This window comes from Narcine bancroftii, chromosome 13, assembly GCF_036971445.1.
Source record: "Narcine bancroftii isolate sNarBan1 chromosome 13, sNarBan1.hap1, whole genome shotgun sequence".
Lineage (NCBI taxonomy): Eukaryota > Metazoa > Chordata > Chondrichthyes > Torpediniformes > Narcinidae > Narcine > Narcine bancroftii.
In genome coordinates this window covers 30,604,385-30,620,950 of record NC_091481.1, presented here as the reverse complement: position 1 = coordinate 30,620,950, position 16,566 = coordinate 30,604,385, and the positions used below count along the sequence as shown (strand labels likewise).

General features: G+C 39.5%; 1 protein-coding gene across 9 annotated transcripts in view; it reads left to right on the top strand.

The window, feature by feature from the left end:
- aebp2 (AE binding protein 2) overlaps positions 1 to 16,566 on the top strand; it is a 76,169-nt gene that overhangs the window by 33,810 nt on the left and 25,793 nt on the right. For 8 of the 9 annotated variants that reach the window (XR_011348358.1, XR_011348357.1, XR_011348359.1 and 5 more), the window contains one exon: positions 6,536 to 6,660. Coding sequence is in view for 6 of the 9 variants with exons in the window: in XM_069909991.1 (XP_069766092.1) it covers positions 6,536 to 6,660 (125 nt within the window). In the remaining 3 variants the exon portion in view is untranslated. Of the gene's footprint in view, positions 1 to 6,535; positions 6,661 to 10,099; positions 10,186 to 16,566 lie in introns of those variants that run through there. The other variant, XM_069909993.1, reaches the window with a different exon arrangement.

Sequence of the window (16,566 nt, the reverse complement as noted above, 5' to 3'; positions counted from 1 at the left end):
ATATTTTATATATATATTTTTTTTATATATATATATGTGTGTGTGTGTAAAGTAGCTTTAGCGCAAAGCAGTTTTCTTCCCTGTATGTTGAAATTTGTTTTAGGATTAACAACTTCAATTATGTGCTTAAAACTTGCTTCCAGAAGTAGTTCAGTAATATCAAACTTCAAAGGACCAGCCACTAAGCATAGTGAAAATTCCACAAAAATGGAACAATTTAACTGTAGTTTAATTATCCAACCTGTTCACTTCCACTTCATGTCCTGCAGGGTAGTGCATTAATGAGATGGTAAGCGAATTATCCCCATCTCAATCTTAAAACTTAAATTATTAGAAATGCAGTAAATTGTGAGGGGGAGAAAAATGTCCACTTTGCAGAAGACTGCAATTTACCATTTGACCAGTGTGCTTGCTGTAGATAAGATCATTTGAATTCAAACAAATATGTACCGACATTCTACTGATTGAAAGTCGCATGTATTTTGGGATAAACAACTGACCGTAATTGAAAGTAAAATCATTAAAAGACTTGAGTATAGGAGATGTATCTTGCATCAGATGAAATTATTTAAATATTTTCTGATTTTTTTTAAATTGTTGTGCCCACTGCAGGCACTTGAGACTGCCTGTCATTAATTTTGAATTGAATCCCATTGTACTTGAGAATTGAGTAGGTTGAATAATATCAATATATTAAGTTTAGTTTGAAATCAAGTTATTGAAACATTGTTGCTGCAGTTTTTACGAAAGGGCATGAATGAATAAAAATTGAGTTTTTTAAATTTTGTAATGGCTTTTGTTTGAATACTATAGGTGTAAGAGCCAATGGCTCATTGTTTACTGTTGTCTTCTTGGCTGCGTCCCGAAGTCCAGAGGCTGCGCATGTTCTGTTTGCTCCAATGCACACGTGTTAATCACTGGGGGTTTCAGTGGTTGGCAGATAGTTAGCCCGTGTTGACCGTAATGGTGGAATAGACAGTGGGTGAGTGAAGCTCCGATATTTTCTGTTGACCATTATAGAGGAAGTCGAATGTGTTACCAAAGAGGCCGGTCATTAGACATTTACCGTTGCCAAGTTTAAGAACGTTGCCATGGACGTTATGAGCCCTTTTGCGTTAATTAATAAACTGTTTTAAAGCTCACCTGGACTTTGCAGTGAATTCCTCGAACGCATCAAAGAGTCCACTGAATCCCTGAGTGGCTTTTTATCGATAGTAGTCGCTACATTTAGTCAAGAGAAAATTATTGAACATTTGAAAGGGAAACAGTCCTAACATCCCTCTTGTGTTGAGAGCACACTGAAAACAATATGGTGGCCATGTTGGAAATGCTGAGGGCAAGCTACTGACAGCAATCTGCCTCCATCAGTCAGAGTATCAGCCACAGAGGGGTGCAGGGCTTCTAATCCAAGAGCATCACAATTGATTCATTGACTCTGCCACGGTGGACACTCGCTTATTGACAGCAGCACATCACAGCCATCAGAAGTGGTGGGATTACTTTTGTGGATTCCTTCTATTTCTTTACTTTGAACACAGTTTGGAGGTGCTGCCGCTTGTCCATTGGGGATCGTTCATTTTGTGCTCATGCTATGTGTGCTTGGTGCTGAAGTTCGGCGGACGGTCGGATGAAGACATCCAATTAAGGTAAAACGGCCACTGCTGTCGATGTCGCTGCTGAGGCGTGATTAAAAAAACTGAATTCAAAGTTAGCAACTCGGAAATGGCTGAAGGTGGTGAAGGGAATGAAGATGCCAAGGATGTGCAATTCCATTTGGAGAAAGAGTCAAGTATTAAGGCAACATCTTTCATGCAGGATGAAATACTGCCAGGTGACAGTGTGTCAAATGTTGGAAGCAGGGGAAGCAAATATGTTCTTCCGGATCAAACTCCAGAGTTTCCAGTCCAACATCCACATGTTGGATGGCTTAGACTGAAGTGGCTGCTCTTGTTGCTTATCCAAAAATTCTTGAGGATAAATATGCCTTAGAGAGCAGTGGAAAGGGGGGGGGGGGTGGGGGGGTGAGGAGGAGCAGCTGGAGCCAGATGCAAACATTGCTGCTAATATGGCCAAGGCAAGGGTACCAGGAGCCTCAAAGGGATCAGGTGTTCGAAATAACTTATTTGAAGTGACTGATGGTATGGAGTCGTACTTTGAGAAAGGACAACAGGATAAGAAAACAGTTAATGCTAAGGCAGATCCTTTTGTACCGCAGTTACAAGGCATGCATACACATTGGCGTTACCAATGCACAAATACTAATAACAACCGCAGACAGACCCATCGCTCCCTTGACACGCGAGTGAATCGTCAGAATTCTGGGTGAACGTGCACATGGACAGTGCAACAAATCCTCAGTCATAAAGGCAAAATGAAATCTCTGCATTTTTAATCCAGCTACAGTGTTTCTCTTCTATGCCCGAGAAGGAGATTGAAGTTTTTGATATAACCCACTTCAGTAACAAGCATTTGTTACATTTTTTGAACACAGTATTGAAAGGAAGAACAATAACCCCAGAGACTGTCTTATTATCTGGATCAGTACACAAATGAACAGCGAAGGGAGCTTGTAAGGAGTTGCCTACATATGGGCTTGGACAGAGGATTCAGGAAGGCTAAGTCTTTACTACAGAAGCATTTTGGCAACGAGCATAAAGTTGGAACAACTTGTATGGAGAAGTCTCTTTCATGGTTGTCAGTAAAACCAGATGACACAAAAGCTCTTTCTAAGAGGATGTTGCCTTGCCATGGAAGATGTCACCTACATGCATGAGCTTATTAACATGCCTGCAAGTATGCTGGTCATCATTTCCGGCTGAGGGATTCATGGAGAACCGTGGCCTGTGATTTCTGTGAAGGATATGGTGGATTTCCTTGAAAGGCAAGTGAGGATTGCAATACAGCCAGTATTTTGAGATATCAAAGACCCTCCAACAGTGAGCAGAGGTTTGGGGAGGTCCAAGTCACAGCCTCATCCAATATTAAGAGGAAGTACCTTTGCCACAACTGTGACAATTGCAGTTAAGGAAAATTATGGAGGAATTAAGGGAAATTGGAATTTGAACCCCAATGCCTCTCATATTTACTGTTGTGCCGATGAGACTGTTCATGGTGTGGAATTCCCCTTTATCCCAGACATAAAGGGAACTGTGCCAGTCGGTTCTGTGACGTGTCCAAGTTTTGTTTCAAACCCAGTCAATGTAACCAAGTTTTTCATTTTTTGCTGGTGCTCAGAAAAGTATTGAATGTTTTGGGGTGATCAGAGAGGATCTTCTAGCATATGCACTGAAAGAATGTCCAGTCATTTTTACTACAAAGTGCAAGGGAGTTGCAGTTCTCTGCACAACACTCCAGCAACCTACAGTATTTACATCTGGGATTAGTCTTGCCATGGATCAAAAATTCTGGGGGTGCTGAAGCTTTGGGCCAGAACAGTGCTGTGAAATCAAAGCTGATTTATGATGTAATTGATGGATCTGTGTGTGTGTTTGGCTGCCTCCACCTGCAGAAGCACAATGAATATTCCAATACACATTAGGAATGCAAACAGAGACAGTGTTCTTGAAACCAGATTGCTTGACAAAGCTGCTAAAAATAACATTGTTAAAGGGCCACAGGTCTGTGGATGGAATTTGAATTTCCTTATATGATGCTGTGACTGTGGAAGAAACACAAAAACTGACTTTGTTGTTTTTCGACCATACCCCTTTCCCACTACACAGACAACCGACTTTACTGGCCCAGAGTGGTGATAGCCTTTTCAAGGCTAACCTTTGGCCTATGAAGAAAGAAGATCTACATAATGGAATTTATTGTATTTGATATTTATAATTGGGTAATTATTATTTGAGACCATAAATAGGGGCCAGTGAAAGAGCTAAAGGCTCGTGGTTTACCATTGTCCATTTGGGTGCAGGTGTTAGCAGGTCTCCAGGGTCCGGAGACTGCACGAGTTCTATTTGTTCCAGTGCGCGCACACTATTCAGGAGGGGGAGGTGGTTGGCGGTTAGTTAGCCTGCCTTGACTGTCGTGACGGAGTAGACGATGGGTTAGTGTGGCTCTGATATTTTCTGTAACCGAGGGAATTGAATGTTACATTACAGAAGAGACTGGTCGTTAGACATTTACTGCTACCAAGTTTAAGAATGTTACCATGGACATTGAGTTCTTTTGTGTTAATTAATAAACAGTTTTAAAACTCACCTGAACTTGGCCGTGAATTCCTCGAATGTCTCAAAGTTTAAAAAGTCCACTTAACTTGCGAGGAAATTTTTATGGATAATAGTTGCTACACAATGATTGGCCTGGTGAGGATTAGATTCTTGGTTATGGGATAAGACAAACTGCTGAAATAAATTGTCTTGAATAGATCAAGTTGCTTTATAGATTAACCAATTTCAAACCATCATGAATCAGGGCAGGATTTTTTAATATATAATTGTGCTACTATTTCAGTGGGATATCTTGGAGTTTTTTTTTGTTATTTTATCTGCCCTTTCTCTAAAGTGCTGAGGTCTGAGATCAGTTGATGCAGCTGTTATTGTGGCCCATTTTAAATGCTTGAATAGCCTCTGGATTGTAGGAGTGGGCTTGCTTTTCCCTATTTAATTGTATTCATCACCAACAATGCAGCTTCTTTAACTATTTCTCATTTGTCCCCTTAGAAATGAAGTATGGGCCAACTGAAAGGCAGAGTACAAAAATATGACTGAGAGAATGTGGCCGTAATCCGCTTTTGGGACACCTGACCCTCTGCATCTTCTTACCACTGCTCAGAATCCCAAACATTTTCCAGATGCACTAGTTAATTATTAACTTGTGCTTTCAATGTAGTTTATGGTTGTCACTGGGTTGTGGTTTATTCACCTCTGCACTGGGAAGATCAAATGCAGTCAGGTGACCACTTTGCAGAAATCCTTTCTGTCCAAGCCTCCAGTTCTCCGTCACTTCAGTTCACGGCTTTACTCCGTCTCGGCCTATTGCCACCTCGTTTGTTCTAATGAAGTCCAGCCTAAATTCAAGGAGCAACATTTTTTTCCATAGACATGATCCAGCCCTTTGGGTTCATATGCGTCCAATCGCAGGCCTGCAGCATTTCCAATATTTTGATAATTTGGAATAATTCAATTTGTAACTCATTTTGATCTGTTGTTTCTTGACCCACTTCTGCCTTCTTTCACCTTGCACTATCACCTCTTAGTGTATGACAAAAAAGCAGAAATTAAATAACAATCTCTTAAATCCTCTCCACCCACTTAGAACTTCGACGGCACCGTTGGCGTAGCGGTTAGCCCAGTGCATTTAGAGTGCCAACGATTAGGACCAGGGTTCGAATCCCACCCTGTAAGGAGTTGGTACATTCTCCCTGTGTCTGCATGGGTTTTGGCCAGGAGCTCTGGTTTCCTCCTACTGTTCGAAATGTACCAGGGGTGTAGATTAATCGGGTGTAAATTAGGTGGCACGGACTCGTGGGCTGAAATAGCCTGTGACTGTGCTGTATGTTTAAAGTCTAAATTTAAGAATCTGAAAGCAGCTGCAGAATTTAACTACTTATCATGCATGAATTTTCTTTTAATCTTTTGGAAGAGATTGAGGATGACACAGGTGGTGCAGTGGGTAGTGGTGCAGTGACATGGGTTTCCTCTGGTCCTCCAGTGCTTTCTATGTACAGTTTGAAGGTTCTTATTTTCACTCTGGGTGCTCAAATTTCTTTCCTCATAGCAAAGACACATGATATGGAAATTGGCCACTAAGTTGTATTTGTATGAATAAGGAATGGAAATGGGAATAAAAAGTTTTGGCTAAATAACTGCTTGATTGTTGACATGGACACAATGGTCTGAAGGACCTTGACCATGCTATATTTCTCAGACAAAGACTTTTGTGTTTTCTGCTCAGTTGGTTAGGAAGCTATTAGCTCTCAGAGGGTGGAACACATTTGTTTTAAATTAAATCCTAAATTATGTTATTTCATAGCAACATTTTACAATTGAATGTTTAACATTTGGTCCTGTGTCCTGTGTGGCATGTTTTAAAAGGGAAGGAGGGAAGACAAATTAGCAACAAGTAGTTGAGAGATGTGTCGCAGGCTTTGTCATGTGAGCTGGTTTGCTATATTTGGGTTGAAGTAAAAACTATGTATTTGACAGAAGCCGGCTGTGAACTCGCGGTTGCATTTGGTTGCTGGAGATGAGAACACATGTTTTGAGGGCTACTATTATTGAAGGAACTGCACATTAAAACTGAACTAAATGGCTGACATACACTCAATAACCTGTGCAAACCGTGGTGTACCAATTTGCATACTTCATCGATTTAAGACTTTTGTATGCTTCATTATGGTAATACACTTGTTCAGCTTGTCAAAGATACTGATCCGTAATTTCAGATTGAATAATGCTGGGAAATTGGTCAGTGTCAACTGTCATTTTACATTTTCGGTACAAGTTAAGGCTGTCTCACCATAACTAACTGGAATGCTTGTTTAAAACAGCAGTATGCCTACTAGTGACCTGTCTTTGTTTTGTTTTTGCAGCAAGACCGCACGACTTTTTTGATGCTCAAACAATGGATGCCATAAAACATCGTGCCATCTGCTTTAATCTGTCGACCCTTATTGAAAGTCATGGAAATGGGCATAGTGTTGTCTTCCATAGCACAGTGAGTAAAACTTGGCGAGTCAATTGCTTTTCCAATTATGGAAGGGTCTTCACAAATTAAAAAAAAACTTCTCGCAACCATTTGTCCTGATAGGAATTCCATTTTTAGTAAATGTAGCTACAAATAAACATGGCCTAAATGAGTAAAAGAGATGCATCAATATTTGACTTGGTCAGCTAACAAGATGTTTATTGGCCAGAATTAGACCATGGCCTCAGAAACATCGTGCTTGCACTGACCAGATTTGCCTGCAATGGTAGCATTCTCGTATTTACACATTGGGAAATGTGTGTTGCACTGAAGATCTTGTTCGGTAATCTGTGGAATGAGTTGTGGATCTTGCATTCTGGAACAATCGACCTAGTTAATAGATACAACTGCCGGTATTTAGCAGATTTGGCCCTCTGAGAGTGTGTTTGGTACAATGGTATTTAAGAATCGGAATTGACTTGTTTGGGAGTTGGTTAGTCCAGTCAGGTAACGATCAAGGTCCAATACAGCCCCAGGCTGACATTTGGTTAAATCCTGTCATGTGTTTTTACATTGTGGAAAGGGCTCACGATAAGGATGGAATTGGTTCTGAGGGGGGGGGGGGGGGGGAGACACAAATCGGGTTGAGCAGCACGTGACTTTCATCGAAAGCTTCCTTTTCCAGTGACTTTAATTAGAGCTCTCTCATCCTCACAACATGGAGTCTCATTTTGCTTTGTGTAATTGTGCAGGTTAGATATACAAAGCACAATCCCTTGATTAAAATGGTAGATGGGGCCAAAGCACTAACTCTTGCGTTCTGATAAAGAATTGCTGGATCTGATGTGATTAATTCCCAGTGTTTTCTACATCAGTTCCTGGAGGAAGATTACCATGATTTACAATGTCTTTGAATATTTCCAAAGCTGGATTACATTTGTATTCTTGGGCAAAGCATCTCCATCACTGGCACGATTAAAGATCAAGATGAGGGTGAGAGGGAGAAGAGAGAATATGCATGCATAATGTCATGCCGCTGATGGGTTTTAACTTGCGCTGGCTGGCTTAATTTTGATGTCACGCTAAATCTGATTCAGCCGTACAGTTGACATCATCTTTTAAGTTGAACAATGCATAAGAACAGAAATATTTAATTTTTTTTAAACTATCACAATCTTGTGATGGTAGTTTATTGAAAATTTGAAGTTTCTCATTGGACGTGGTGTAGAACGATGAATGATCTAAATAAAATTAACAATGAGGAAGCATGAAACTGACTTTTGAGCAATTGAGGGTCTACTGGTGTTGCAGTGGTTGTGGAGACGTCCATCTTTATACCCTTTGGATTTCTTACATTGACCACCTATCTGGAAGGTTCATGGGTACCTATTTCATGTCATTTAGAGCAAGAATGAACAAAGGCCAATCAAGCCCTGCTCGACCATTTTGTAAGATGATAGCCGTCTAGCATCAAATTGTGTTCATGCAACTAAATTTCAGAAATACTATCTGTCTTGGTTCTGAATATGTTTATAGTTTGAGCAATGGCATCCCTTTAGGACAGTAGAATTCTAAGGGTTACATCTTTTGTGTGAAGAGTTTTCTTTGAACCTAAGAATTTGGCTATTTTCTCTACATTTATTTTTTCCAGTTAACCCTTCATCCAAGTAGTATATTCAATGAAGCTTTGTTGCACATTGGGAAATGTGTGTTGCACTGAAGATCTTTGCTCCAACAGGGAGTCCAAAGCAGCAGTGTTTCTGGTGTGTTTGTTGTTGACTGATCTCAAACTTCAATACCTTGCACTTATCACTAATCCCGTCATCATTTAGGTAGCGTGCTGTAGTTATAAATATTTCAAGCAATACTTGAATGTCGACATCTCTTCCCCTCCCCCCCCCCCCCCCACCCCGTCAAATGAATCTTTGCATCATTCTTCATGTCACTTCCTTTTCCAGTGACTTTAATTAGAGCTCTCTCATCCTCACAACATGGAGTCTGTTTGCTTTGTGTAATTATGCAGGTTAGATATACAAAGCACAATCCCTTGATTAAAATGGTAGATGGGGCCAAAGCACTAACTCTTGTGCCATTCCTAATTGAAGTTTAATTAAAGCTGACCAACTTCAATCTACTTATTGTTTACCATGAGCTACCTTTGCTGAACTAATGGCCCAATCTGGTGTCCTAAGTTTTGATAAACTCATGCAGAACCAGTTAATTTGTACATTCAATATCGAAGATGGGATTGTTCTCTGCAGCAAGATCATCTCGTTTATAATAGTGGAATGATGAGTACAGAATGTGCAACTGTTTTGGACTGGTGCAAAGCTGAAAGGTGAGTTAGCCATGTGAAGATGAGCCCTTTAGTTGGAAGTAGATGATCGATGAATCTAAATTGCAATTCTATTACATCGAAAGATTCTTTTGGGCCATATTGCACAAAACCTTTCCTATTCATTTTACTGTGGAAGTGTCTTTGAAACATTGTAATTATAGTCACCTCCAGTGCTTCTGAACTATATATCTAGCCAATCTCTTTGTGGATAAACATGCCTCTCAAGACCCCTCTCACTTTAAACCTATGCTGTCTATTTTTGTACTCCTCCACCTTGAGGAAATCTATACCACTCATGATTTTATAAACCTGCCTCCTGCACTCTAGGGAAAACTATCCAGTCTCCTTGAAACTCAAACTGTCAAGCACAGTAACATTATTTAATCACATTTGTCATTAGTGTGGTGACCAGACCTACACAAAGTATTCCAGGTGTAGGCCTCCAAATGTCCTATACTGTACATTATTCGATTGAAGGCAAGTGTGCTCTACACCTGCTTAACTGCAATGTCCAATATTATTGCCACCTTTGGGGAACTATGTCAGTGGCTTCTATTCTACAATACTCCCAGGGGCCTTGCTATTCACGATCTATGTTCTGCCCTGGTTTAAATTCCTAAAATTTGTCGTTTTACACTTGTCAGAGATAAATTTCATTTGCCATTCCTTTGACCACTTTCCCAGTTGATCAAGATCATATTTCAGTTTTAGAATACCTGCTCTGTCCATCACACCACCAAATGTTGGTGTCACCCACAAACTCGTGCAACCTACATTCTTATTCCAATTATCAGCCTCGTGGGATTTATTTGTGACTGAAAACAGCCAATACTCGCTTCCTCTTTCAAAATGTCAGTATGTTTAACGACATCTCATTTGTCTTTCTTGAATTCCCTAGCTCCTTAACCTTCTCCATGGCAAATTCAGACAAGAAATAGTAAATTAAGATCATTGAATAACTGTCGTTTCTCATGAAGTTCTTGGTTGTGATTATCTGTCCTAAATCTCAGTTAATTTGCCAAATAATCTTTTGGAAGAAATGAAGTCCTGAACAGTCTTCACATTGATTTTATTTTGGCTGTTGTTCCATGTTACTACAGTATGACATTAAATTGTCAATTATGCTTTTAGTGTACAGGTGTTGAAAATATAAAGTCAAGCATGGACTAATGATAACACAAGGCAAGTTTCTTCTGGCAGCTTTTTATATTAAACATTTTGCTCAACTGCCCAAAATCTTTTGAGATCTTCCAAACTTTGGATAAATCCATAGTGTAATTATGAAGATATTTGAATGTCAAAGAAAGAGTTCTGTTTCAAGAAAACACATTAGTCCATTTATTTCTGGTTATTTAGATCAGATGGCTCTGCAGGTGGTTTATGATCTGGAGTTCACTTCCATTAAGGATGGTGGGAGGAGAATGGGTACCCAAAAGGAAATGAGTCAGCCCTGAGGGGGAAAAGAATGAGGCTGAAGCTTGTGTAGACTTTAGAGGCTGAATGATTGCCCACATATTTGCAATAATATAATTTTATAGTCTTGGAATTGGTACCAGGTATATGTGCAGGGATGATGGTGGAGATTGGCCATAATTAAATAGTGATATGGTGTCCAGACCCTGCTTTAAATTCAGTTTAAAAGATTCCATTTGTTTTGCTATATTCAATGAGGTAAGTTCTGAAATCAGTCTGGTACTTGAGATACATATTCAATACAGTTGAAGGTGCATTTTCGCTAGCCACGTCATTGCAACCTTCAAAATTTAAATTTATAGGTTAGCCTTTTCAAGGGGTTATTTGCAAAATGCATAATACCTTGTGATATTCAGAAGCAGGTGACTCATTGTAACTTAAAGAAGCTGATTCATTGGAAAATTTGATGTCTGCAACATGAAAGTAATAAAGTGGAAAACACATTTTTGCCAAGTTTATTGGGAGCTGACCATTCATTAACTTTCTTGCTCATTTAAGTAAAATGGATTTTTGCCTTGAATTTTTGGGAACACTTCAGTTCATTAAATAATGACAAATCTTTTAAAAAAAATTACTTCATTTTTAATATAGTAATATAAATTAAATGAATTAAATTAAATGAAAATAAATTTAAAAGTACAATTCTGATGGAGTGAGTGCCTGTGGAAAAATTTGGGAGATTGTTTTAAAGAGGGTAAATTTTTATCTTTTAATCAGATGAGGGAAGGTTTTGGTATTGATAAGAACTCTGTTTCTTTATTATCAAATTCGATCTTTGGTAAAACGTATGTTTGATAGAGATGACCTGAAATGACTAAATTTGAGACTTATGAAGGTAGCAGAGAAGGGTTATATTTCATTTATGTATCAAATATTACAGGATGATATGGATAAAAATGGTTGGGATAGATCTAAAAGTAAATGGGAAACGGATACTGGTTTTATTTTTTCCGAAGATCATTGGTTAGATATCTGTTATGATAGTGTAACTAGATTGATAAATGCTCATTATGCAATGATTAACTATAATTTTTTACATCAATTATACTTAACACCTGAAAAATTAAAAAAGTATGCTTTTCATGAATCAGATTTGTGTTTTAGATGTGGTGATACGGTTGGAACATTTTTCAAGCTGTTTGGTCATGTATACATATACAATCTTTTTGGAAGAAAATTCAATCGTTTTTAGAATATCTGTATAAGATTAAAATAATTTTAGATCCAACAGTATTTTTATTGGGTAGTTTGCAACCTTTGAAAGGCTTGGGATTAGATAAGTTTCAGCTTGCTTTTGTATATTTAGCTTTATCCGTAGTGAAAAAAATGTATTGCTAGTACATGGAAAGATACAAATATGATTATAGATGGCATAATAAGATGAAATATTGTTTAATATGGAAAAAATTATGTATATTTCATGTGATTATTATAATTTTATTAATAAGTGGTTGTTATATTCAGAATATTTTCATTTCAATTTACGTTGATTAGATCTTAATATGTATATTTAATTTTTCTTTAATATTTTTTCTTCTTTATGGCTCTCCTTCAGAGAGTTGGCTGAAGGGGGGGGTTCTTTTCTTTTCTCTTGTATATAAAAAAAAACATTCATGTTTATGGTTAATTGTTGTATATGTCATATTATTTGTTTTTTGAATGAATAAATAAATTTAAAAAAAAAGATGAGTTGTGCAGCAGATTAGATGTAATATCTGGAGTGTACCATTATCAAATACTGCAGGCGGCGGGCAACTAAATCTGTGGCATTTCAAGCAAGGAGAATGATTGAATTGTTAAAGCATTCGCTCCTTCACATTAGATATGATTGCAGATTTGACAGTCAACAAACAAATCGCAAATATTTCATGTTCACAATGAAAGCAAAATATGAGAAGGAAGGTGATTGAGTAATATTTCCTCTCACTCCCATCACTTGTAGACATCTGTGCTTGAATGGTATTTTGGTATATGGACACAATCTAGTTTGGATATGCTCTAAAATTTAAAATGGAATCACTTGCAAATCAAAAAATATTTTGCAGTCTGGCCTGCATTCCACGTCTACAGCTCTGTTGACAGTTTGTGCCACCTAGATACAAATGCGCAAAAGGGAAAACATTTGGATTCTCTTTGTTCATATTTAATGCTTCATTGCAGGTGCTTGGTGTCGGGAGAATCTTGTGTGTGATTCTCACCAATGGCACAGCTGTATTGTTGGTGTCACATGACTCTAGTGACCTGCGTTTTATCTTGATCTTTTGTGAAATTTGTAACTGGGTTTCCTCTGGATTTCTTCCCATTTCCCAATGATCTATGGGTTCATGGGTTAACTGATCATAGATAATTGTCCTGAATGTTTTGGTGAGTGGTAGAATTTTTTTACGGGGTTAGGGGGAAGATGATGAGAAAGGATGGAGAATGACATTGATGTGTAGTCTTGATATAAATAGGTGGATTAAAGGACCTGTTTCTATGCTGTATCACTCCAAACATGTAGAGCAACTGTCTGAGAGAACAACCAAGGCATAGCCAAATGTATAGTGTTCATCTTACAATAGCAGCAGAGCTGCAAATAATCATACAGTCCATAGTATTTCCTCTTTTTTCTTCAATCTCAAGAGCCAACGACTGAGTGGCCACATGTTGACAAAAAACAAATGTCAGTTATCTTTAAACTCCAAAGATAAATGAGCAAATTAGGGGTAATTTCATAACAAAATTTTGATCAGAAATTCTTTTGAACCAGGTTCTATCTTTTCTGGCAAGAACTTGAAAGGTAGTTATGGAAGAATGTTACAAATATGGTAGAAAACATGGATTCTGATAAGAGAATGTAGAAATGCTGAGGATATAAAAATCCTAAGGCAGTTTGTCTCTGAGCAAAAATGTTAGTCATTTCATGTCGTATTCTTTGTATTTATCCTTGGGTTCATTTCTTAACCTAAAATCCCAAGCAACTGTTCACAAAAAACTTAGGACAGTCTCACTATAATCTTGACTTTTTAGATAAGATCGACACTAGTATATTTGGGACAATGTATTGGTAGTACCGAATGGTTTTACTTGATTTTTACAACCAGTCCCAGTATGCCGAGCAATTATTTTCCTGTGTGGACATTTGATTTTTTTTTTTGGTGTCTGTAAGAGCGCAATAGAAAATGACTGGCCAACATAGGATCATGCCTGTTTGCAGATGTTCAGAGTCAATGGTGAGATGATTCACCAGATACCACCAGACATTCTTGTTGGAGTTGATCAGCAAATGCTTTCTTTGCTTCAGGTCTCCTTTGTGTTCCACGGTGAATTGCAATACATTATATGCCAGTGTGGCGTGTTTGATATTATCAGATAGTAAATTGTCATATTACAGTTAAATTAATTGGCCATCTGTCATACCCACACTCCTGTTCGGCTCTGAATCATGGGTCCTCTACTGGCATCACCTACGGCTCCGAGAACGCTTCCACCAGCGTTGTCTCCGCTCCATCCTCAACATTCATTGGAGCGCTTTCATCCCTAACGTCGAAGTACTCGAGATGGCAGAGGTCGACAGCCCACCTCAATGACAAAAGGCAAAGGAGGAAAAACCCAACCCCCAACCCCAACCCACCAATTTTCCGCTGCAACCGTGTCTGCCTGTCCCGCGTCGGACTTGTCAGCCACAAACGAGCCTGCAGCTGACGTGGATATTTACCCCCTCCATAAATCTTCGTCCGCGAAGCCAAGCCAAAGAATTGGCCATCTGAGCTTAAATGCTGCCAGTTAAGCCTGGGAAAATTTTACCAGCTGCTCTGAGCAGCTCCTCTTCATAAAATGGTGTTCTACTCTGCTTTAACACTCCATGCGAGTTTCTCACTGTGACCCAATGCTCTTTCACATTGCTCTTTGCAACTTTGTACAGCTGAATGAATGTCAGAATTTAACTGTTAGACTACTCATTACACTAATCGTTGTATCAGCTAAAATGTGAAAATAAACTTGAAACTTGAATTCTATTTATCAGAAATCTGTTTACTTGTCCACAAGAGGGCAACCCAATCTCAATCATATAAACAGGACTGCTTAAAAGTTTTTCACTTGCAGATTTTCCATGTCATCTCTGGAGATGATTCAAAACTGCAGTTGCTGGAAATATACAATAAAACAGAATGAGAATGTGTGTTCTTGAACAAGTCACAAAATTTGCAGCAGCGTCAAGGTGTAAACATTCGTATATTATGAAACATCTACAACAATGATACATTAAAATAAAAATAGGGCACAAAAAGTCCTTGGTTCATTGATTATTCAGGAATCTGGCGGCTGGGAAGAAGTGCCACTGAGTGCTCGTCTTTAGGCTCCTGTGCCTCCGTCCTGATGGTAGCAGAGTGAGGAGGTTATGGCCTGGGTGGTGGGGGGGACTGAGGATAGAGGCTGCTTTTCTTAGAAACTACCTCCTGCAGATGTATTCAATAGAGTACAGTCGGGTGCCTGTGATGTCACAGGCCGAGTTCAAAACCTTCTAGAGTTTTTTCTTGTCCTCTGACCTAGACAGTGAGGCAACCAGCCAGAATGCTCTTCACGGTACACCTGTAGAAGTTTTCAAGAGACTTCGGTGGGATACTGAATCTCCTCAAACACCTCACAAAGTATAGCCGCTGGCCACCCGCCTTCGTGATTGCATTGATATGGAAGCTCCAGGACAGATCTTTGGAGATGCTGACACCCAGGAATTTGAAGTTCTTGACCCTCTCCACAGCTGAACCCTCAATGAGTCCCCCTGACTCTCTTGAAGTCACAATCTCCTCCTTGGTTTTGCTAACATTAAGTGCATAGTTGTTGATGTGACACCACTCAGAGTTGATCTATCTTCCTCCTGTATACTTATTGCCATTTGTCATTTTGCTGACAACTGTGGTATTATCGGCAAATTTGTAGATAGCATTGGAATTGTACTTAGCCATACTGTTGTGGGTGTATAATAAGTAGAGCAATGGTCTTTGCACGCATCCTTGGGGTGTGCCTGTGTTGATAATCAGTGAGGAGGAGAGGTTGCTTTCAATTTGTACTGACTGTGATCTTCCAATGGGAAAGTCAAGGATCCAGTTGCAGAGGGGGGTTCAGAGGCCCAGAGTTTGTAGCTTCTTGACCAGTGCTGGTGTTGAAGGCTGAGCTGTAGTCGATGAAGAGCAGCCGTATGTATGAGTTGCTGTTTTCAAGTTGATCCAGAGCCGAGTGGAGAGCCAGCGATATGCATCTGCTGTGGAGCGATTGTGATGATAGGCGAATTTCAGTGGGTCCAGGTCTTTGCTTTACTACATGTAAATTCTGGCCATGACCAGCTTCTTAAAGCATTGAACACAGTCAAAATTAGTGCTTCAGGGCAATGGTCGTTGAGGCAGCTCGCACTGATTTTCTTGGGCACCGGGATGATTGATGCCCTTTTGAAGCAGGTCGGAACCTGATTGAGTTTGTCATTGTTGAGTCTGATGGTGGTGGGGTAGCAGCTGTTCCTGAACCCGGTAGTATGAGTCTTGTAGCACCTGTACCTCTTTCCTGGTGGCAGCAGCGAGTATAGGGAGTATGTTGGATAGGGGGGAGCCTTTGATTGCTTTCCCTGTAGATGTATCACAGTAGTTTTTCCTGAAATGTTGTGGGCTGTGTCCACTACCTTTGGAAATTTGCCAGGGTTTCAGGTGTTATTCTAAACCTCTGCAGACACCTGAGGAAGTAGAGGCGCTAACGTGCAGGAGATTGAATGGCAGAGCAAATATTTTATTCTTGTATTCTATGTTTTTATTATATCACTGATGGACCCACTGATGTTCATGTAGTTCCGTCAATTCAGTTCAGTGAATGTGTGCCTTGGACCAGAGGGAGCAAGTGAGGGGGGGCTGGGGAAAGTCTCCAGGGTGCAAGTGATGAGTTCCTAGCCCAACAGAATGAAGTATGTATGCATTTATTGCATTGTATCCCAACACTTGGGGAGGCAGTCTGTAATGTCGGACTTGCCATTTCTGAAGCTGCTTCATAAATGAAGAAATGTCATTGTGTTGTCATCAGCTTCTCATTTTTAACTCGATTCTGTCCTCTGGAGGAAAATCTGCAAGTGCTTGATCAATTTTGGCTGCCATTGGTGTGGA